This window comes from Salmo salar, chromosome 15 (genome assembly GCF_965601325.2).
Source record: "Salmo salar chromosome 15, fSalSal1, whole genome shotgun sequence".
Lineage (NCBI taxonomy): Eukaryota > Metazoa > Chordata > Actinopteri > Salmoniformes > Salmonidae > Salmo > Salmo salar.
The window spans coordinates 30383079-30404928 of NC_138305.1; the positions used below are offsets into that span (position 1 = coordinate 30383079).

At 43.2% G+C, this 21850-nt stretch overlaps 3 protein-coding genes across 4 annotated transcripts; 2 read left to right on the plus strand and 1 right to left on the minus strand.

Moving 5' to 3' along the window:
- The first annotated feature begins 247 nt into the window (after nucleotides 1–247).
- On the plus strand, nucleotides 248–7373 carry si:dkey-1h6.8 (uncharacterized). Its single transcript, XM_014143838.3, has 2 exons — nucleotides 248–396; nucleotides 2045–7373. The coding sequence occupies exon 2, from the start codon at nucleotides 2179–2181 to the stop codon at nucleotides 3997–3999; it is 1821 nt and encodes a 606-aa protein (XP_013999313.2). The 5' UTR covers nucleotides 248–396; nucleotides 2045–2178; the 3' UTR covers nucleotides 4000–7373.
- zbtb25 (zinc finger and BTB domain containing 25) lies at nucleotides 7349–13411 on the minus strand. 2 transcript variants are annotated; one of them, XM_014143841.3, is made up of 3 exons: nucleotides 13094–13411; nucleotides 11797–11986; nucleotides 7349–11069 (listed from the first exon to the last, which is right to left on the minus strand). In XM_014143841.3, the coding sequence occupies exons 2-3, from the start codon at nucleotides 11967–11969 to the stop codon at nucleotides 9821–9823; spliced, it is 1422 nt and encodes a 473-aa protein (XP_013999316.1). In that variant the 5' UTR covers nucleotides 11970–11986; nucleotides 13094–13411; the 3' UTR covers nucleotides 7349–9820. The 2 variants fall into 2 exon arrangements, with proteins under 2 accessions (XP_013999316.1, XP_082817777.1); XM_082961651.1 differs by having other exon boundaries at nucleotides 11797–13410.
- Nucleotides 13412–13789: 378 nt separating this feature from the next.
- zbtb1 (zinc finger and BTB domain containing 1) lies at nucleotides 13790–20723 on the plus strand. Its single transcript, XM_014143839.3, has 2 exons — nucleotides 13790–14041; nucleotides 15390–20723. Exon 2 carries the CDS (start codon nucleotides 15394–15396, stop codon nucleotides 17485–17487), a length of 2094 nt encoding a protein of 697 aa, XP_013999314.1. The 5' UTR covers nucleotides 13790–14041; nucleotides 15390–15393; the 3' UTR covers nucleotides 17488–20723.
- Nucleotides 20724–21850: the final 1127 nt, after the last annotated feature.

The window sequence follows — 21850 nt, forward strand, 5'->3', positions numbered from 1 at the left end:
GAATATTAAATGCATACCATCTAAAGACATTACAGAAATTGGATAGCAAGGCTACTCTAGTCCATTCTGTCCTGCCTCAGTAACGTTTATATGATTAAGAGGCCTCCACACATTGTATATTTTTATTGAATGACATAGTTCTCTAAATAAACTGTCAATCACCTGGTTTCCATGGAAACTGGGGGGTACGCTACCTTCGTGCTGCTCGCGGGAGTCTCTCTCGCTCGCTGCAGGCAGGGAGCAGGCATGGGTTTGAAAAGGATACTCAAGCCTGGCAGTGGCAGGGGCGCACTGTAGTTGAAGGAAACTGGATATTTCTACTATAGCCGTCAACGCCAACCGATAACCTCCGACTAATTTTGTCCTTCAGGATTAGGCTTTATCAGGTAGACCCAGGTAGGCTATACGTGTATTTCCAGGATATTATTGTTGACCAGTAAATAGATTTAAAACTCAACCAAGCATGTCATCTGTCCGTTTCGCATGTGAAGCAAGGTGGTGAGAGGGAGTGCAGGGTTCATCGTTTAGTTGGTAAAGATCATTTGGCGCCATAAATGCAAACAAGCTTCATCAGCCTAGATGAAAGGAAAAAGATAAATTGTAACCAAAAATATAAATTACAGCATATTACTGATAGCATGATAACTGTCGCATGTGCTTGCATAATCCAATATCCCAAACTCATTCAATTCAATAGCCTGATGAGAGCTTGGATCATTGGAATTAGCTTAACTGAAATGTATTAGATATTAGAAATTAAAAGCTGATAGCCTGTCTGATATTGAGCCAATGATTTTTCAATGAATTCATTATAAAGGGGACAACATTATAATACATTATATGGCAGGTGATGCTTGAAATATGATTATAATGTTCTGCCTTCAGATAGGCTAAATAGCCCTATACATTTTTTGTTATGGATATTTGTCTCATTTTCAGATCAATAAATGAATTCATATAGTAATTTAATCTTAGATAAAGGACACAGCTATGTACTTGCGATCATTCAAGGAAAACTATAAACTAAGCAGCCATTTATAACAAGGTAAACACGATGAGTCAACTGAGCCAGCCTGTAATTGTCTTGTCCATCATTCTAAGAGGCATGTTTAGGAAAACATCTGTGTAATTGAATTATACATTATCAGTCTGAGTCAGATTGATCGCTTTTTCTGGGAACAATGTGATATGAACCTGACAACCTAAATGTTTACTTCAGTTATATCATACCCGAAAGCTGTCTCAAAGACTAACTTCTGTCAGTCAGTTTATGAAAATACTTTGTTAAATTTGCTCATGTGATCTTATATACAGTGAGCTCCAAAAGTATTGGGACAGTGACACATTTGTTGTTGTTGTGGCTCTGTACTCCAGCACTTTGGATTTGAAATGATACAACGACTATGAGGTTAAGGTACAGACAGTCAGCTTTAAATTGAGGGTATTTTCATCCATACCAGGTGAACCGTTTAGAAATTACAGCACTTTTTGTACATATTACAATAAAAGGTAACTCCAAAATGACACAATATATTATTTACCATTCATTTCTATTGGACACAAAATAATCTGAAACAACCTAAACAAACGGCAAATGCATCCAACAAGTTTGTAGAACCACAAGCTTGATGTAATCATTGCGTGCTAGGAATATGGAACCAAATACTAAACTTTTGACTACTTTAAGCTTGTCTCAATACATTTGGTCCCCTAAAATAGAGGAACTGTGTACAAAAATGCTGTAGTTTCACCCGATATGGATGAAAATACCTTCAAATTAAAGCTGATAGTCTGCACATTACTCTCATAGTCATTGTATCATTTCAAATCCAAAGGGCTGGAAACAACACATTTGTCACTGTCCCAATACTTTTGGAGCTCACTGTATTTAATGTAGACTAATGGCTTAATGCTGTACATACATGATTACAGTAGCTTTGGGCATAACTGAAGGTTAATCAACGTTTGGAATTAATTCATTAACATGGCAATGTACATGACAATTACAATTCTAATTTAGTCATTCTCTGTTGATGTTCCCCAGGTTTGAGGATTTTCCTTGTTGGTAATTAGAAGAGAGAACTTTTCCATGACAGCTTGCTGTGCATAAGTGAGGTGTGTTCTTCATTTCTAATCAATCAGTAGCATTCACTTTGGTGCTGGGCTATAAACTAACCAATGGCGATTGAGGGGGGCCAAGATGGACAGCGTCAGGAAAAAGTTGTCTTGAAGAGGAAGTTGACTGGTCCACCCAGACTCCTCCTGGGCAAATCAAAATCCAACAACCAGGGAGGTGACAGGTCTGAGGCTCATTCTAAGAAGAGAAACAAAAGAGTGAACATCATCAATGGAACTCAAATGGATTCCTCCATCAAACAGTCAAATATAGAAGCTGGAGAGACGGGATCATCACAACTTGTAGCCACTTCAGACGACATCTGTACAACCTCAAAAATGGATGAGGATCAAGCTTCATCTGAACTACCCACTGAGCCCTCAAGGTGGCGCTCCACCTCAGATGAGGATGAGACCAGTGAAGGCCAATTGGAAGGACACAGTAAGACGAGGAAATCAACAAAGCATGGCTGGAGAAGGTTATTTTCCCCGGCTCTCATTTGCATCAGAAGACAAAGGAAGAAGTACGCTGCAAAATCTTCGATCCAGGATGGTGACCAGGGAGTTGTACAAGCTGAGAGACTAACTCATACTGAAGCAAAGTCAATGGGAGAAGACCCCATCTCCTTGAGTGACAAGTGTGTCCGCAATGCTCCTGACATTGACAATGTCATGAAAAGGAGGCGCAGGTTTACCATCCGGACGTGGCCGACCTTCAAGCGGCTCTTGACACCGTCTTACGTCCGCGGCCAAAGGCCAAAACAGGGAAATGTTGTACAGGAGGTCTCTGAAGATGTCCAACAACAACCGTCAGTGACCTTCAGGAAGACATTTCAGCATTTTTTGATGTGTGGAAGAAGGGCACCTTCAGCTGTGCTCCCTCTGGGAGACAAGGACACCCAGGACACTGGAGACAAGGACACCCAGGACCCTGGAAACAAGGACACCCAGGACACTGGAGACAAGGAGACTGAGGTGGAGCCAATGGGGACACAAGACACGGGACAACAGTGCACATCTGACATCCAGGGGGTTGAGCTTCTGGAAAAGGGGGCTGAGGTTAGAGGACAATGTACAGAGAGAGTGACAGTGTGTGCCGAAGTGAGCGCCCTGCAGCCCGAGGACGGAGGCCCAACAGACACCCCAACGAGCCCAGAGTCCCTACTAGTGAGTCCCATCCCGACAAGCGTTGTAAGACCAGAGGTAGATACAGAAGACACAGTGACCAGTCCAACGGATGATTCAAAGGAAATAGAGATATTGGAACCTGAGACTTCTTTCAAAACTAAGTTATGGGAAACTGAGACTTGTGCCAAAACTGGCACAGACTCAAATCTCAGTGAGGTCATCAATGTTACCATGGATGCTAACGAGATGCGAGTAGATGAGCTGTATCATATCCAGTGTTTAGAGAAGGACAAGGTCATTGAGTCAGACTGTGCGATAATCGATACACTCAACAGCGTTGCCATGGACACTAATGAGTATCCCTCAGACTCAAATCAGATAATTTCTTTAGAGAATGCTGCCGAGGACGCTGCTGATGCATCTGAGGAGAATGACACGCTCTGCAGGATCACGGAAGATAACATTGTGCAGAATGGCCAGCCCTCGACCAACATCAGCATCACCCCCGGGGCTGACTCAGACCAGGATGTGTCCGACCAGGATGGCCATGAGGTGGGGGATGAAAGCGGCAAGAGTGGCCTCCTGACGGAGGACGACCAGGACTTGTTGTTGTGTGGAGAGAACCTGTTAGTGCAGACGGCTCGCTTCTTGGTCCAGGCAGCCATGAGGGCTGCCATGGAGCAGCTCTCGATGGAACAGAGAGGCACTCCCACCACTGTACACAGGGAGGCGCAAGGGAGTCGAGATCACGCTTGACACCCCCTTCCGGCATGTTGTGACAACACGTATGTATGACCCCATTTGGATCAGCAGAGTTGCGTTCATTACGGCAGACAGTGGAAAATGTTTGAAAACATTTTGCAACAGAAAATAAAAATGTGAGTTTCTTATTGAACCAGTAGTTTCTGTTTCAATCCGTTTTCTTCCGTTTTGTGTCTAATGAACACGACCCAGGATTATTGAGAAAATATATATTTTTAAATTAGACAAGTATACATTTGTAAACCACTTTTAAAGTTATTGTTGGTTACAACTTGTTGTTAACAGACCAAACTGCTGTTGTTCATATAAATCTAAACCAGAGAACCGTATTGACACAATACATTTTTACAATATATTCTCTTATATTGTACAAGAGGTGGCACTCAATTTTAACAATTACCATCACAAACATTTTAACTGTTCAGTGTGACTGTGTTTTGAAAATGGTGGAACTAAGTGCTCTATTCAATCCATATCGCAGAAATTCAGCGTTATTGTGTGATTGAATTTTCAAGGCAATGTTCCCGCGTTAGCGGAGACTGCATTCTCAGTAAACTGCATATGTCACCTCAATCGGAAATTACCTTTACATTTCTAGCGCACAATCTGTAGCGCTTCAGTGATACAGATTAAATATAGTCCTTATACCTCAATTACGGTTTATTTACCTATAGAACTGAAAGTCTCAGATTCTCAGATAAAATGTATCTGTTAATTTGAATAAGTTATAGTTCTTAAAAATCTGAGATCCGCGATACGGAAACAGCTCCACTGGCCACCCCAGGCGTATTTGTTATTGTTTTTGTTTTGAGCCAATGAGCAACCAGCATCGTGGTACATTACTCTGCTGTTCTATCGCAAGCGCAATGACGTGTAACGATGTCAGAGGGGGGAAAAAACAGTGCTGGTTGTTGATGTAACGTCATTGTCACAAATGGACACGGCAGTTTCACCGCTACCGATTCCAATTTTAATTAATCAAACATTTGATGATGTATTTAAGATATGGTGATTATTTCACACGATGAAAGTCTTAGGCTCTTATTGAATAGTGGCTTGCCTTCTGGTTGCTGTTTAATAGATGTTTAAGCATACATTGCTCAGTTAAAAAGCTTTCTCTCTTATGTGTATAGAGACTATACAACGCTTAGCATTACACCTGTAACTTGTCATAAGAAAATATTAGGTACCCTAGTCCGAATAGAACTCTGTGCTGTCGTTTTTCTGTGTGAATGTCATTCTGTCATGGGAAAATAATGATTAAACAGTTTGAGACCTGGTGTATATGGATAAATACAACCTAGTCTCCAGGTGGCTATTTGCTGTCATTCTGTCATCATAGCTTGACCTCCTGGACTTCAGAGAAGATTTGCAGTATTTGGAAACAAGACCAGCAAACATCTGTCTTGGTGCAGCACAACATTCAATATATGGAGGCTCGCTGGTTTCCCAAAGGCCTCTTTTAGAGGTGGGGGACTGTGAGGCAAACAGCAATGACATCATTAGAGGTGGATACCAGGCTCTCTTAACCAAAACAATGTGTAATCCAATAATATGAGCCAACTCTCTGATATGACCATGAGCAGTATGTCCTGTATGTGTGATCACCCCCTTGAGATCTGGCTACGGAGTTAATCACTTCAGAGGAGTGAAGGGTGTTGACAGTCTTTTAATGTGACGGGTGAGGATTAATTCAATTGTGAGGAGAAAAATGACCTTTTCTAATTGAGTTATGTGAGTAATATCTGGTTGATTTGCTGTTGTTTTATGTTAAATGTGTATAACGTGCTGGTGGATATTTATTTATGAATATAACTATATTTTCTGTTTGAAAACGGTCACCAATTAAATGATCGGACAGACATGCATAATCTCACTCCCGATCTACCTATTTTTAGCTTCAACATGTGAACATGATCTTCCCCAGTGAAGCCTGCAGTGTGTTTCTATAGCAATAGAGCTATCTTATATTTCATTATAACCTACCTATCATCAAGAAACGACCAATTTGAAGCATTACAGTTCTGTTTAGTTTCTCAGTTTCTTCTCATCATGTTTCTTCTCTGTTAATTAAGGCACAATAATAATTTGCCATTTGATTGGGAGGGTGGGGTACTACTTATTGTTCTTACAGCCTCGGCTTAATCTTACTTTATGGCAGATTGTAACAATGTATTTTTGGACATTTTGTTATTATCACAAGTAAGAGTTTGATGGGTTCCAGCACTAGCTGTCCTATATTAAAGTAGAATATACTTAACCTAGTGCTTGAGAGAGAATTGTGCTGTCTCAGAGCCATCTGTCAGTTTTAATATTTTAATGTTGAGCTCCAGAGGGATACATAAAACATTCTGTGTAGCTGTTCCATTAACCTGCTTCACTCCCAATTCTCCACCCTTTTCCAGAAGTGTGTACTTGCACACTCCCCATAATGGATTTAAAAGCACATGATTGGTGTAAGCATTGGCTTGGAGGGAGTTTCCACCTTTGTTAAATCCATGTCGGGAACGTGTGCAAGTGCACACTTGTGGAAAAGGGTGGAGAATGAAAATTGTGACGCAGACCAATAAGCACCGGGTAGAAGAGATGCCTGATGGTACCTTCTGGGGATGTGTCCTTCAGCTCTTAAGTGTCCTCTGGTGGTAAGAAGTTGTTACTACAAGAACAGGGAACATAAAGCCTGGTTCCAGAAATGTTGCTGTTCTTGCTTACTCATTTGCAGTCCTTGTCTAGCGAAGTTTGGCATGACAATGAGTGACAAGGAGTCGGCATGATATAACACAAACAGACTGGCACTCAGGCTAGGGAACATACTAGGTGTGCTCTATAAATTGAGCTGTGTTGAGATTCTCCAACCTTCTCTAAGTGTGTCCTACTTTCTCTGTCCTCACTGGTTTAAAAACATTGTATTGGTGTAATCATAGGCTGATTGAAGTTACCACTGTAAATCTTGCTTTTACTTCCATGAGTGAGTGAACGTGTTTTTACACTTCGGGGATAAGGGTAGAGCATGGGACTAAAGCAGTGGAGGCTGCTGAGGGGAGGACGGCTCATAATAATGTCTGGAACGGAGTCAATGGAATGGCTTCAAACACATTGAAACTATGTGTTTGATACCATTCCACTTATACCACTCCAGCTATTACCATGAGCCCGTCCTCCTCAATTAAGGTGCCACCAACCTCCTGTGGAAAACAGCCATTGTATTTAGACACTGGTGTGTGTGTAACATTTACCTCATCGCAATTACATGCAGCATTAAACAAACAGAAATAGTGAGAGGGAAAGGAATTCTGAATTGTAAACATACCTATCAATGAGACGAGTTGCATGAGACAATCTGTTAAAAAATATATTTATTTACAAAACATTTTCCATGTATGGAAAAGTGACACAGATGAAAGAAAACATGAAACCACAGCCACGTGGTAACGACAAAGTGTATGACAAAGTGGAAAAGCCATAGTAGAGTAGCAAACTGAAACATACCAGAGGTCACACACACCAACAGGATAGAATGGAAACAAACCCAGAAAGGTCAATTTGATAATCCTAGGTTTATAACTGTCTATCGCAGTACATACAGGTTCCTGGTTCGACATTACACACTCTGATAGCCATTGCCACATATCCGTCAAATATGAATCTACAATCGCACAATCATAAAGCTTTAGAGGACTAAATAAGTTCAGAGTATCTCTTTTAGTCACTTCTACTGTTGCCTGGCTACCCGGACTCTTTGCTCCGGCCAAACACTACGCCACGCCCACAGACTTTAGTTTTTTTCTCCGCCATGAGTCTGGATCTGAGTACCTCCCCAACCCTCCACCCTTTACCAAATGCGAATACTTTGTTTTGTACAATGCCCCTCGTCACCAAAAACAACTTCAATGATGGCAGTCTCAGATTGAAGTATGTAGCCAACGACAGAGCAGCGGAAGAACTTAGTGTGAGTCGTCAGGCTACTTCTACTCATGTTAGCCTGTTATGAGCTAAAATAAGTCCTTCCTCTTAAGTTGTCAAGGATTTTTAATTTTTATTTAACTAGGCAAGTCAGTTAAGAACAAATTCTTATTTACAATGACGGCCTACCCCAGCCAAACCTGGAAGACGCTGGGCCAATTGTGCGCCGCTCTATGAGACTCCCAATCATGGCCGGATGTGATACAGCCTGGATTCAAACCAGGGACTGTAGTGACGCCTCTTGCAGTGCCTTAGACTGCTGTGCTACTCAGGAGCGCAGGATAAAGCCCATTCAACATGTTTCCTCTGTAGTTAAACACTGCTAAGGGTCGTATGTGTTAAGCATTTCAGAGGAGGAGTGCTGATTTAGAATCAGTTTTGCCTTTCAGATCTAGAATGAATAAGACAGGGGGGGACGACCTGATCCTAGATCAGCTCTCCTGTGACGCTTGAATACATCCCCAGGTTTTCCAGCTTTAAAGGTTTTGGGATGACACTTGTGACTTTGTCTTCTTTTGCATACACGTCCATTTTCATAGCTAGTACACACTTCTTGAAGGTGAATGAAGCTGGCCAAGCAAATTCTCTGCTAATGATCAAGTTTAGATATACTGTAAGTGCTAGTTTGTTGAGATTAAAGAAAGAAAATGGAACACCAAGCCCCTGCTCATGATTTTGGAGGGAAATATTTAAATGTTCCAATATGTGTAATGATGTACTACCATACATCAATTGTGTACTGCAACATTGTGGGCGTAAGAATTTGTCCCTTGCAAATTCCTGTAACCCTGACAACCCTCCATAACAACAAGCCAAGCTCCATTTCAACAGCTACTTATTTCTGAGAGTGCACATTTTCAGAAAACAATGCAGATACATAGTATTTGCTAATTTCCAATCAATATACCAGCTGGTAAAATATGACAACTGAGAGAGAGACAACACATTCCTCTTTTAAATACCATGTTCTATTCTATTCAACCGTTCACTGAATAAAAGAACATACACTTTACACTGGATTCACATCACAGGGTTTCATCTAACTGACAGAGAGATGACGGTATTGACAAAAGGACAGGATACAACCGGATCAGTGGAACGATAATGACGAACCGGATCAGTGGAAACCGGATCAGTGGAACGATAATGACGAACCGGATCAGTGGAAACCGGATCAGTGGAACGATAATGACGAACCGGATCAGTGGAAACCGGATCAGTGGAAAGATAATGACGAACCGGATCAGTGGAAACCGGATCAGTGGAACGATAATGACGAACCGGATCAGTGGAAACCGGATCAGTGGAACGATAATGACGAACCGGATCAGTGGAAACCGGATCAGTGGAACGATAATGACGAAAGGTAAGGAACGTAAGTGAAACAGGGTCATGTTCAGTAGGAATCAAACTGAAGAAAACAAACTCAAACAGGGTGAAACAGGAGGTACTATCTGGAATCGTCCAATAAGAATCACAAAGTTTTGTTTTCCATTGCAAAAACATTTTACTATTGTTGTGCCCTAATGAAGACGAACCAGATGTGCAGTCTCTGGTGAGTGCAGATGGGTGAATGAAGATGTATTCACAAAACGCTTCTTATTACATAGCTGTTATCCCCGGGTAACTGTAAGGGAATAACTTATGTCAATTACCTTGTAACAAGTATAAGTACATAGTTCTTACCAATTACCATTGTTAATCCAGTTTCTAAGAAAACACACAAAAAAAAGAGAGGCTACTGCATAATCACACAAACAAGAGTTATCAAATTAGGTGGTGACTCCAGCACATCACCTATGTAAAATGGGAGTTGATGTATTTCTTTCATTTCTACAGTTTGTTTTCGCTTTCATTCCACAGCGACGTTGTCCACGCTCTCCTGCGAGATCTCAGAGTCTAGCGAATAGCAGGAGCTGCCGTTGTCCTGAGCATCCCTGTTTGCCTCCTCCGCCAGCGCTACTGTAGTGGTTGCCGCCATCCCGCCGCCCTCCGGTGGCCCCTTGCAGAAGTGCCCAGAAGTGTGGATGAGCTGGCTGCAGAGGTGGCTGTAGCGATGGTAGCGCGACGGCTTGCCCGTGTGCGTGTACATGTGCTCCTGCAGCTGGCTCTTCTGGGTGAAGCGCAGGCTGCACACGGAGCAGGCGATCTTGCGCTTTCGTGTGTGACTGGTAGTAGAGGTGGTCATGGTGGTGGTGGGGGGTGTACTGGTGCCACCGGCTATACCCCCCCTGCTCCGCCTTAGCTCGGTGGCTAGCTCGTCAGCTAGGGCTTGGCTCTGTCTCAGGGCCTCCTCCAGGTAGCCTGCATCCTGCTGATCCTGGGGGCACCCCCGCTGCTGCTGCTGGTCCTCAGGGCCCACTGTGTCCCCTCCCCCACCCTGGGAGAGGCCCTCCATTAGTCCGCTGGGGTCCAGGGCGAAGGTGGCATGGCTGAACAGGTGCTCGCGGAGCCCCTCGGGGGATGAGCAGCGCTTGCCGCACTGGGGGCACAGCAGCGCATGGGGGCCATCCTTGAACAAGAGGCCCTGGCAGGGGTTGCCGCCCTGGGCCAAAGGAGACGTTGGGGACCCTCCCCCGCCTGGCGCCTGATGGCACTCCTCTCCCTCTTCCTCCACCCTCTCCTGCTTGATGCGCGTTGAGATGTCTGAGTCGTCGCCGGAAGCCATAGAGGAGACACCACGGAGGAGACCAGAGAAGGGCTGACGGCCTGATGAGGGGATGCCCTCCATCCCCACAGTCATCGAAAACTGGGTGGCGTGGGAGCGGCCTGCCCGAGTGGACGAACGCCCGTCCTCGGGGCCGCCCCCTCCTCGGGCCCCTGCACTACCTTTAGGGACCCCAGTACCCTCCTTGTTTGCTAACTGGGATGAAATCTGAATGCCGTACAGGTTGGACATGCGGACAAGGTCGGCGGTGATGGCATCGGGCCCACCCTCACCAGGCTTACTGCACAGCTGGTAGGCATGGAGGAACTTGATGCCCTCCTGCAGGCGGCCCTGGTCCACCGGCTGCTTGGGGCCCATGCCCGTATACATGATGTGGAGCAGGTAGCTGAAAACATCTGGCTGGATGTCCGTGGGCTGGATCTTAATGCACTCACTATAAAGATGACGATAGACAGTGGGAGAGTATATTAGCCTTTACTCTCGAAGCACATTCATATTTCATTTACGTCATTTACGTCATTTATTTCATTCACAGACGCTCTTATCCTTAGCAGACGCTCTTATCCTTATCCTGTCTCTAATAACAAAATATCCCTCGGATTTTGTAAAGTTAGATATATGTATACAAACTAGTTAAGACCTTCTCTAGTGCAGGACATTCAGGTAATACAATGTACAAAAACAAACACACAAGTGCATTGCCAGTCTCAATTCTATTCTACTAATCTATTCTTGCAGCCAAAGAAACATGTGGTTAACAATCAGTGCAATGTGAGACAACTTACACAACACCCGTTCTAATCCCCAATATCACTGAAACAACCTCTGATGGTCACTAGACCCTGGTACTGTACAACAAGACCAAAACATTTGGTCCAACTATTTACTTGAAGGGACTTGCTATACACATAGGCATTCATTGGGTGGCAGGTAGCCTAGTGGTTAGAGCGTTGGAATAATAACTGAAAGGTTGCAAGATCAAATCCCCGAGCTGACAAGGTAAAAATATGTTGTTCTGCCCCTGAACAAGGCAGTTAACCCACTGTTCCCTGGTAGGCCATCATTGAAAATAAGAATTTATTCTTAACTGACTTGCCTAGTAAAATTAAATTACACCCTTAGTGTGACAGAATGCAATAGTCATGCAGTATTCATCTAACCTTGACTGATGAATGAAGATCATCTTGAAGTAGTTGGAGAAGGCTGCAAGCACGGCCCGGTGGGCCTTGAAGTACACGTTGCCAATGGCGACTGTGCAGTCGCACAGGAAGCCAAACTCTCTCTGGATGTTGAGCTGCTGCAAGAGGAACAGGCTGTGGCTGGACACGTCCATGATACCCCCCACTCCACCTCATGTCACACACATAAATATACGCACATAGTAATTCATAATATAAAAATTAGGTTCAGGAGAGGATATGTTGTGCAGACCTGGGTTAAAATAGTATTCGCTTCCTTTCAGATAGTTTGGGGTGGAGTTTGCACTTCCGGGACTATTCAAATTGGTTCCATTGTGCCAGGTAAGCTCAATAAATGAACACAAATACTATTGGAACCCAGGCGAGGTCTGATTGCTGTGCAAAGACAACATGTGATTCTATATGATCAAACTATTTTCTCGGCCTCTAGAACACACCCAACATATGTTCATAAAATGTCACACCTCTGAAGCATGCGTTAAGGAATTTCTGAAAGTGCTGCTGAAACAATGGCGTACTCTACTGGTCAAAAAACTGAAAGAAGCACCCCGCCCCCCCTAAAAAAAAAGACTATTGGCCAGATGTTGGCATCTGCGTAACTTTCTACCTGTTGACATCTGAGGTAATAAGAGTTTCACTTCCGGTGTGAAAAGATGAAACATTGAGGAGCCGCAACCTAATAATTACTTTGACATAAAAACAGTTCATTTTATGTCGATGTATACTTACGGCAAGGTTATTACATTGTAACAGAGCGTGGGCCGATATAATATACCGTTACATTGTTGCAATAGATAGGGCATGTTTATATTGTAGCAAACCCTTTATTTAATTGTATCCATTTATGCTGCCTACTTCAAAGCAGACGGGACAATATGATGGACTGTCAGACATAGCAACGCATGCATTCTTGCAACCGCCACAGATAAAGGGGTCAGCTTTCAAATGAAATATGCAAATAACTGAAAAATACCATCCTAAATGATGGTCAACATGCCAGTCCCCTATGTAGCCTACAACCCACAGGCGGTCTCAAGATATATTCGCCAGCTTGTTTCACTACAGCATCACATCGATTCACACACGTCTGCGTTGTAGCCTATCAAGTGTTCCTGCCGACCGAATCAAGTATTCCTTCTAGACAAAATCAACAACCGTGAACAGCCTCGATAACCCACACGGGCCCCAATGCATGCATTTGGATATCCCCTCCTATTTGCAAAACAAAGCAAATACGATAATCGGAAGTATTTCTTACCACCTATTTGCGAAATATATATTAAATAAAGGTTTATATTTCGTACGTAGCCTATTTGTTGCCACAGAGAAATTCTCGCACGGTCTCGCGCGTCTTCCTATGTGATTGTCTCCTGAGGGTGTTATTCGTCACGTGACTATACAGTAGCCTACTGTACGTTTGCTGTTCTGTCATAAAAGGTGTGAACAGTTTGTAAATACCGTGTTTTACTTTCCCCTAAAACATATGTCGTTGGTTGACAAACGTTGAAGTAAGGGTAACATTCTAAATATATTATAAAATTGACATGACATGTTCAGTCAATTTAAGAGCGCCTCAAAGTTCTAATAACCAAGTAGTACAGCCTCATAAACATACGCCTTGGAGATTTGGTCTTTTTTCAAATGTGCCTTTATGCTGAAATGTAGCCTTAACATCCTATCAAGATGTAAGCCTACTTCTGTAAAAACTTTAAGATTAATCAAATGTGTACCTACACCATCGTTATCGGTTTGTTATTCGAGTAAGTGCATATGGAGGCGAAATAAATAGGCAATAAAATTAGGCTTTTAAACAAATTTATGCGGAGGAAGATAAACCTTGTTAATGTTATGCATTGGCGCTATTAACCTAAATAGCCTATGCCACAGTCACAGTCTCTATGTTCGTCCATTTTACTTGTAAGCGTCCAGCTGAGCAGCCTAGTCACTGCCTTGTTACAGAACACCCAGTCTCGGGAGGTTTGGATTTGCGTGAGTGGGGCTGGATCTCGCTCAGTGCGGTGAACGAGCTCGGCAGAGCGGCTGTGCGGAAGTTCTTTCATCCGTGCTGCAGAAGGGGCTTGCTTCGCCCTCGCGATTACTCTCGTCACAAGTTTATGGTTGGATAAAAGCGGTTCAGGTGGAACTTCTGGACAGTACACCCCAACTTGAGTTTTACTACATCCACAGTCTGCCCCATTTATTGTCGGTGAGTATTTATTCAGTGTTTTCACAGAGTAAACATTCCTGCTTTCAGAAAAACCCTGTGCCTTTTTTCTCATTGAGTGAATGCGGGTAGGAGCGCGGGGGTGGCAGTGCGTGCTTGCGTGAGATTTCCCGACAACACTGCCACTGCCGTGGAGGTCTCTCCATTTTGGTTTCACATTGTTTGGTCCTCCCGATATTTTCAACAAGAAATAATAATCACTAATTTACGCTGATGCTTCGATTGGAACGATTGTAAAGCTGTTTAGGTCATCGTTACTTTTAGTGAGGTATGATTGACAGTCACGATGCCCGCACGACTTAGTCTCCAAAACAGGCCAATGAAAATTGGTGGGCGGGATTTGAGCAGTCAACGAGTACCGACAAAGAAACGGCTATTTTTGAGCCATAAATAAGAGGACATCACCTCACTGCACATTATCAAAGTAGACCATTGATAGACTCGTCTACAGCTGTTAAACAAACAGATATTTCATTGTGATTAACTAAGTTCAAGTACATTTTATGTTATAGGCTTTAAAAAAGGCTACAAATGCAGTGCAGACTGAACTCCACTATGTAAACACTGTTACTGTAGAAAATCTGTAATTGACATCACTGTAAATCTGTAAATTAAATAAAAATGATAAGCTAGCTATATACTGTAGATATGTGTATTTTTTGCTTCCAGAGAAGCACGGCTTCCTGGGGAACGCTTACACAAACACACACACACTGAGCGTTTGGAGGCCAGGGTCTGTTAGAGTGTAGCATTAAGGGATTAAGTGCCTTGCTCATGGGCACAAAGTCAGGAGATGGAATACCAGAATCCCGACAGACATTTCCCCATCGTACGTGGGATTCAAACCAGCAACCCTCCGATTGCAGGCCTACCTCTCTAACCTCTAGGCTTTATGCCGCCACACTAGTTCAAGACATAATGTGCTCTACTGTATATTATAAAATTAGGCTAGATCGTTTTGAAATCGTCAATTTGATAATATAGTCTTGTGTGAGTACATACCTGGGTGACAAGAATTATCTTTAGGGTGATGTTATTTTAAGTATGTGCCACATGCAAACCTTTTAAAAATACTTTACTTCAACATGCAATGTTTAGCACTATTCTGAGAACTTAATTAAGGCGTGAGAGTTTTTTATTTCCTTTGTTGTTTTATTTAACCTTTGTTTTTAATGAGGGTTATTGTACAGGGATAATAACCACTTAATTAAGCTTAAGATGTGCAATTGTGTTTTCAAACAGATTTGGTACCGGCTAAATATCTAAATGTAGCATCTTTAGATTGAAGCATTGCTTTGCTAATTTGCTGCTATCCCCTTCACTCTTCCAGGGTGATGGCGAGGCCGAGCCACAGCGAGCATGTCCTGCAGCAGCTCAACAACCAACGGGAGTGGGGCTTCCTGTGCGACTGCTGTATTGCCATTGGCGACATCTACTTCAGGGCCCACAAGGCAGTGCTGGCTGCGTGCAGCTCCTACTTCCGCATGATGTTCATCCGGGACCAGCAGGGGACAGCTCGCATGGATCTCAGCAACATGCAGATAAGCGCAGAGTGCTTCGACCTCATCCTGCAGCTCATGTACCTGGGCTGCATCGTGGTGGGCAGCTACGAGTTTGAGGAGCTCAAGGTCTCAATGGCCTACCTGCAGATGTACTACATCCCAGACACCCTGGAGGACCTCAGGGACATCAGGAATGCCTCCAACCTCACACCGTCCTCCTCGGCCTCCTCCTCTTCCTCCACCACCTCATCCAGCTCCTCCTCCTCCATTGGCCCAGCAATTGCAGGAAAAATGATGTTTGGAGTCCGCATGTACGAGCAGCAGAAGCCAAGCACCCCAGAGGGGGAACCTAAAAGTTTGCCCAAAGTTGCCATCACTGCTGTGCCTGTGCGACCAAGCATTCCTGTCCCAGTCAACAGGCCTCCACTTGTGGTGGAGGATGTGGCATCCCCTTTGGTAGTACCACCACCGTTTCTAGACAGTGTGGCTGAGCAGCCTTGTGACCTGCGCAAGAGGCCCGGTGGCAGGAGTGCCACCCTGAAAGAGCGCCCCCGCTTCGGGCGCACATACACCTGCGACGACTGTGGCTTTGTCTTTAGCTGCGAGAAGTTGCTGATTGAGCACATCCTCACCTGCACCAATCGTAAGGCCTTTCAGGTCCCCAGAACCAGCTCCGAGGCAGACAACGACTCCAGCAAGGTGGAGAGCTCGGCCTCTGAGGGGATGGAGGAGCACAGGGTGGTCTGCAAGGGTGAAGAGGATTGGCCGGACCACAAGTCAGACGCTGACACAGTGATCAGGTCCATGACAGTTGGTACGGATAACGAGCCTGGTTCTGCCAGGAATATCACCATCAAGGTGGAGCTGGAAGAAAACGTGGTGTCCGAGATGGATGGCATTAAGGTAGTTCAGGTGGGAGAGATCAGTGCGAGGCACAGTGCACTCAGCGACACTATGAGGGAACCGATTCAATTTAACCAGGAGGCCGAGGCTTGTGTTTCAGTCATGGACGACAGCAACGAGCCATTCGAAGGGCACATGTCCAGCAACAAGGATTCTGGCATACCTGTTAAGATGCGCAAGATTAAAGAAGAGAAGCAGGATGGGGACAGTGCACCGTGTGAGCTGTGCGGGGAACTGCTCACAAAGGAGGACCAGTCAGCTCACTACATCTCTAGCCACATGGGCCACATCTGTGCCTGCGGGAGGTGTGGCCAGGTCCTAATCAAGGGGAGGCAACTGCAGGAGCACGCTGAGCGTTGTGGCGAACCTCAGGGTGCGGACACCGACTCCCATGGTGAGGAGGCAGACTCGCCCCTGCCCGAGGACCCGCAGGCCATGGACGATGGGCTGCTGGAGGGGGGTGACCTGGCCTGCCCCCAGTGTGGCCTGCTTTTCCAGAGTGAGAGCCTAGCATTGGAGCATGCTCTGGCCTGCCACGAGCAGGAGCTGTTCCGCCCCGCCCTGCTGGAGGATGGCGGCGTCGAGCCGGACCACCGGCGCAAGCACTTCTGCGCCATCTGTGGAAAGGGCTTCTACCAGCGCTGCCACCTGCGGGAGCACTACACCGTCCACACCAAGGAGAAGCAGTTCACCTGCCAGACGTGCGGTAAGCAGTTCCTGCGTGAGCGGCAGCTTCGGCTGCACACCGACATGCACAAGGGCATGGCGCGCTATGTCTGCCCTGTGTGTGACCAGGGAACCTTCCTCAAACACGACCATGTGCGCCATATGATCTCGCACCTGTCGGCCGGCGAGACCATCTGCCAGGTGTGCTTCCAGATCTTTCCCAGCGGAGAGCACCTGGAGAAGCACATGGACGTGCACCTGTACATCTGTGGCGTCTGCGGGGAGAAGTTTCGCCTTCGCAAGGACATGCGGAGCCACTACAACTCCAAGCACACCAAAAGACTGTGTCCTGCCTGAATTCTATGCGTCTGTTACTTAAAAGCCATAAATGTGAGAACAAATTTATGCACTTGAACACCAAAAAAAGAAAACCTATAAAATCTGCACTTTCAAATTTGTATGAATAATCAAAGTGTGTTATTGCCTCAAATTTTGGCCATTTTGTCATTTAGTTTCACACCCCTGTACTAAACACACATTACCATTTGTTCACAGTGCCACAGTAGACAAATCCTTGGCTCATCTTTTAAGGCTTTTGGAATCTAGTGTTTCTCAGCAAACAGCCTATGCAATACACAGTTCATGGAATGAAGTGGATTCAACTTAAGTTCCTTGCAAAGAGGTGTGTTTTGATTGTAATATGAATCCACACTTCAATATAGTTAGTCTTTGACTAGTTACTGTACATAGCACTTGTGCATTTACAATGAAGAATGGCCTTGCCTTTGCTTTGGCGGTGCTGTGCTCTTGCTTTACAGGTGTGCATGAGAGTGGCATTGCATTTCTGAACATTGTCTGCCAGTCGATGCCACTTTGCAATGCTCACATCTTTCTCATTTCAATGTAAAGCATTAGTGACATGGACAAGCCTAACTGAATATCTCAACAAATTGACTGATCTGGCTCCTTGTATTTTAAAATGATGCTACGAAATGAAAAGAGAGGCATCGTTTGTTTAGCCCAATCATAACATATGCTACATCACGGTTTTCCAACATTCTGTTTCAGACAGGCTCAGAAATTCCTGTCTTTAAAGGCCCAGTGCAGTCAAAAACGTGATTTCCCTGTGTTTTATATATATTGCCACACTATGAGGTTGGAATAATACTGTGAAATTGTGAAAATGATGATATAATGCCCTTTTAGTGTAAGAGCCCATAGGGACCAGCACAAAAAAGTACAAAAATGTATGCACTCACTACTGTAAGTCGCTCTGGTTAAGAGCGTCTGCTAAATGACTAAAATGTAAAAGACTGGTTTTGGTGGGGTGTAGTTTTGGCCTGCCTGGTGGTAAATTAGTTAAGGTGATAAATTAGTTAATAGACCAAAAACAAAGAGTTCCAAACCTCTCTGCCAATAACAGTTTTTCCCTCCGCACTCAGACCACTCCCAGACAGTCCTAGCAAATTTCTTGCTTGAGAAATTCCTCTTTGATAAGAAGCTATTTTTGTTTATTTTTGACCATTTTAATTGAAAATAATCACAGTTAGGTACTTAATTGTTACCCAGAAATGATTTGACATTGAGATAAAAACAGCTGCATTGGACCTTTAAGCCCCAAATGATAGTTTTTAAACCATAAGGTTGATTTATTTTCTACCAGAGTTGATACACATGACTACAACTCATATCAGATATGAACACTTTTTTTTTCTTCATGAAAGTTGCTTTTTAAGAGGAAAGTTCAATAGCTGTGAGAACTTCAGATTGTAAATAGGACACACAAAAAACACTAGAATGCTTTTACTCTTGACAATGGTTGTCACCTAATTCCATATGAAATCTTTCATGTCACCAAGGCAAGATCATGCACTCGCTCTTTTGCTTAATCAATTATTTCACGTGTTTACTATGCAATGTTGGGCTATACACAACTCTGAAACTTTCATTCGCTTTTCAAACAGCCTTCGATTCAAAGGATTTCTATTGTTGATATACAGTAATTAATTACTTTTATCACTGTGTGAGAAAACAGTTATGATGTCTGCATTGATTCTTATTCAGTTTTCCTGGTAAGGTAGGGGTATTGTATATTACCTATACAATTAGCAACAAAACTTCGACCCAGTGACTATAGGACAGTAATTTGGCTTTATAGACAATCAAAAACTGTAATATTTCATTTTTGCATACTGTACACAGACTAAAACTATGTCTGAATCCACTCTTGGGAACTTCTATGTGCTAATCGAAGACTTCATTCATGTTACATTTGTTTCTCTTCAGCTTGGATAGATTTAGTCAGAAGCTTCCTTTAACATTTGCCGTTGTATGAACTTTTGTTTGATTGCATTACACAGCCAATATTAAGCTTTGTCCTATGTTGGTGGTGTTATATTGCGGGGAGTTACTTGAGCAGTATGTCTCCTGCATGTTGGACAATGTCACGTGTTGCTATTGTGAAATGCTAATTCTTTTGTTTGTTGCACTGCAGAGAGAACATACTCCTTTAAAACATCTTGAAACAACATGCAGTAGTGTGGAAGCTGGTAAAGCCTCTTAAAGTAGCTATCCAGTGTTTCCAAATTTCTATAAAATATGATCTATAATTAATTACTATAGCTAGGTTTTCATCTAATGGTGACAGATTTCCATGTGAATATTCAAAAGAATCTGCATAAAAACAAAATGCGCATTTTTCCACCAGAGATGTTGCAGATTAAAGGCTATGCGTGATGACGTAGTGCACGTAAAAATAGCTTTTGCGGTTAAATTCCCATGTACCGACAAAAAAAAAATACAAGTTAAATGGGTTTCCATCACATTCAACTCTTTTTATGGTTTTCTCACCCAAAAAATGGCATTATATAGCTGAATGTTCCCACTCCGGTATTGGCAGTGCGCTCCAGTCAACAGTGCACAGATACAGTACTGTTGGCTAGAGCGCACTTATAGCCTACATCAGGGATCATCAACTAGATTCAGCCGTGGACTGATTTTTTTGTTTTCTTCCTTTTCTTGAGTGGATGGTCAGGATGCCAGAACATAACTACAAATCATTTGTCAACTGCAAATTGACCTCAAGAAGCCCAAACTATATAATATTTAACTAAAACAGAATCATTTCAAACCTTGCTTACATTTGTATACGATCACATACTGTATATCTCTCTATTTGCAAATCTAAAATCACTTGGAGCTGATTTGCTGGTGTTTGTACAGTCTTTTATGACCAACAATAAAATTAAAATATACACATCTTCACAGAAAACTTGGGCCAAATTTGTCCCCCAGGCCGCCAGTTGGGGAACCCTAGCCTACATGATGACATTATTATTAAAAGCATTTCCACTGACATTTCTCACATAATTCATTTTTACAGACACAAAAAAGATCCCACCTTGTCTAGTGTATTTTGTTTTGTCGACATTTGGAAAGTTTACCGAAAACCTTTCAGTTTCCATCAGGCCTGTCGTTACATTTTATATCTGACATATACTTTACTCGCATAAAAAGGTTAGTTGGAAACCTGGTTAATATGAGTGAAATATCTTTCTTGGAAGAAAAAAAAAGAATAAAAAAGTTAAAAAGCAGCTTTTCTGTGTTTGAATGGTGTGGGCGTATACCGGTTGATAAAAATATCCATGACAAGTAAACAGCTGATTGGCCAGCTCAGCCAATGAGTCAGTGGGCAGATTCGATTATACTGAGCAGCGGGGTACCTGGCAAAGGCACATTATATCATCGGGTGAAAGAGGGGAGGGAAGAGCACCCTTCTCAAATGGAACAGTAATCTACGCTGCTCGGTCATTTTGTCAACAAGGCAGCATGGTGCATCATCCAGAAACATACATATATTTTCCATAAAACAAATGTTAGAATTTGCTAACTCATTTTCATTGGGAAGGCAGATAAAGCTCAAAAGCAATCACTTTTGCATTTTAAAACACAGAGTCCTACTCATTACTCCACGTACTCCTACATCGCACCTAGCTCATGCCTGAAGGCAGCCCAAGTCCAAAATGAATGCAATCAACTTTCACCCAGTGCAAAACATGCCTACATGGGCGCCTGGGCGAGATTAATCAAACCCCTCATTGAGACGTCTTGGCCAAAAACTTTGGCCACAAATACAAGTATAGAATGAGTCAAAAACATTATTTGGGTATGAGTTAACAGATGAGCTTTTAAAAGTTAGATTTTGACTGAGCAGTTATTTTAAGCCATCACAATGTAGGCCTACAACATGACCATGTACAGATGTAGGATCTTAATTTGATCACTCTTTTGTTGCTGAGAATATTCCTGAATTTTCCTAAACTGTAAATTCACTGAAAACCCACACTAACACACGGTTATATTAACAGTAATGGAATTTTCATTTCACTTTTGGCCAGCTAATAGCCTTACCACAGATCAAGCAACATTGTGTTCAAATACTTTTGCTGCAGGATTATTTTTGCTATATAGGTCAAATTTAAGATCCTACATCTGTATGGAGGTTGTATTTTAGTAACCTTAACAGGAGTGACATCCCTTCAGGGGGTAAATTAATAATTATTAATGAGCAAGCAAGCTAATTTCTGTATATGATCTACTACTCAGGGCCCTATCCAATCAAAAGCAAGGTAAAACAAATTGAAATTATCCTTTTTTTTTCTTCAGACAGTAACTGTACCTTGGTTGTGAGGAAGAAGAAAATAACATGGTTGTGAGGGGG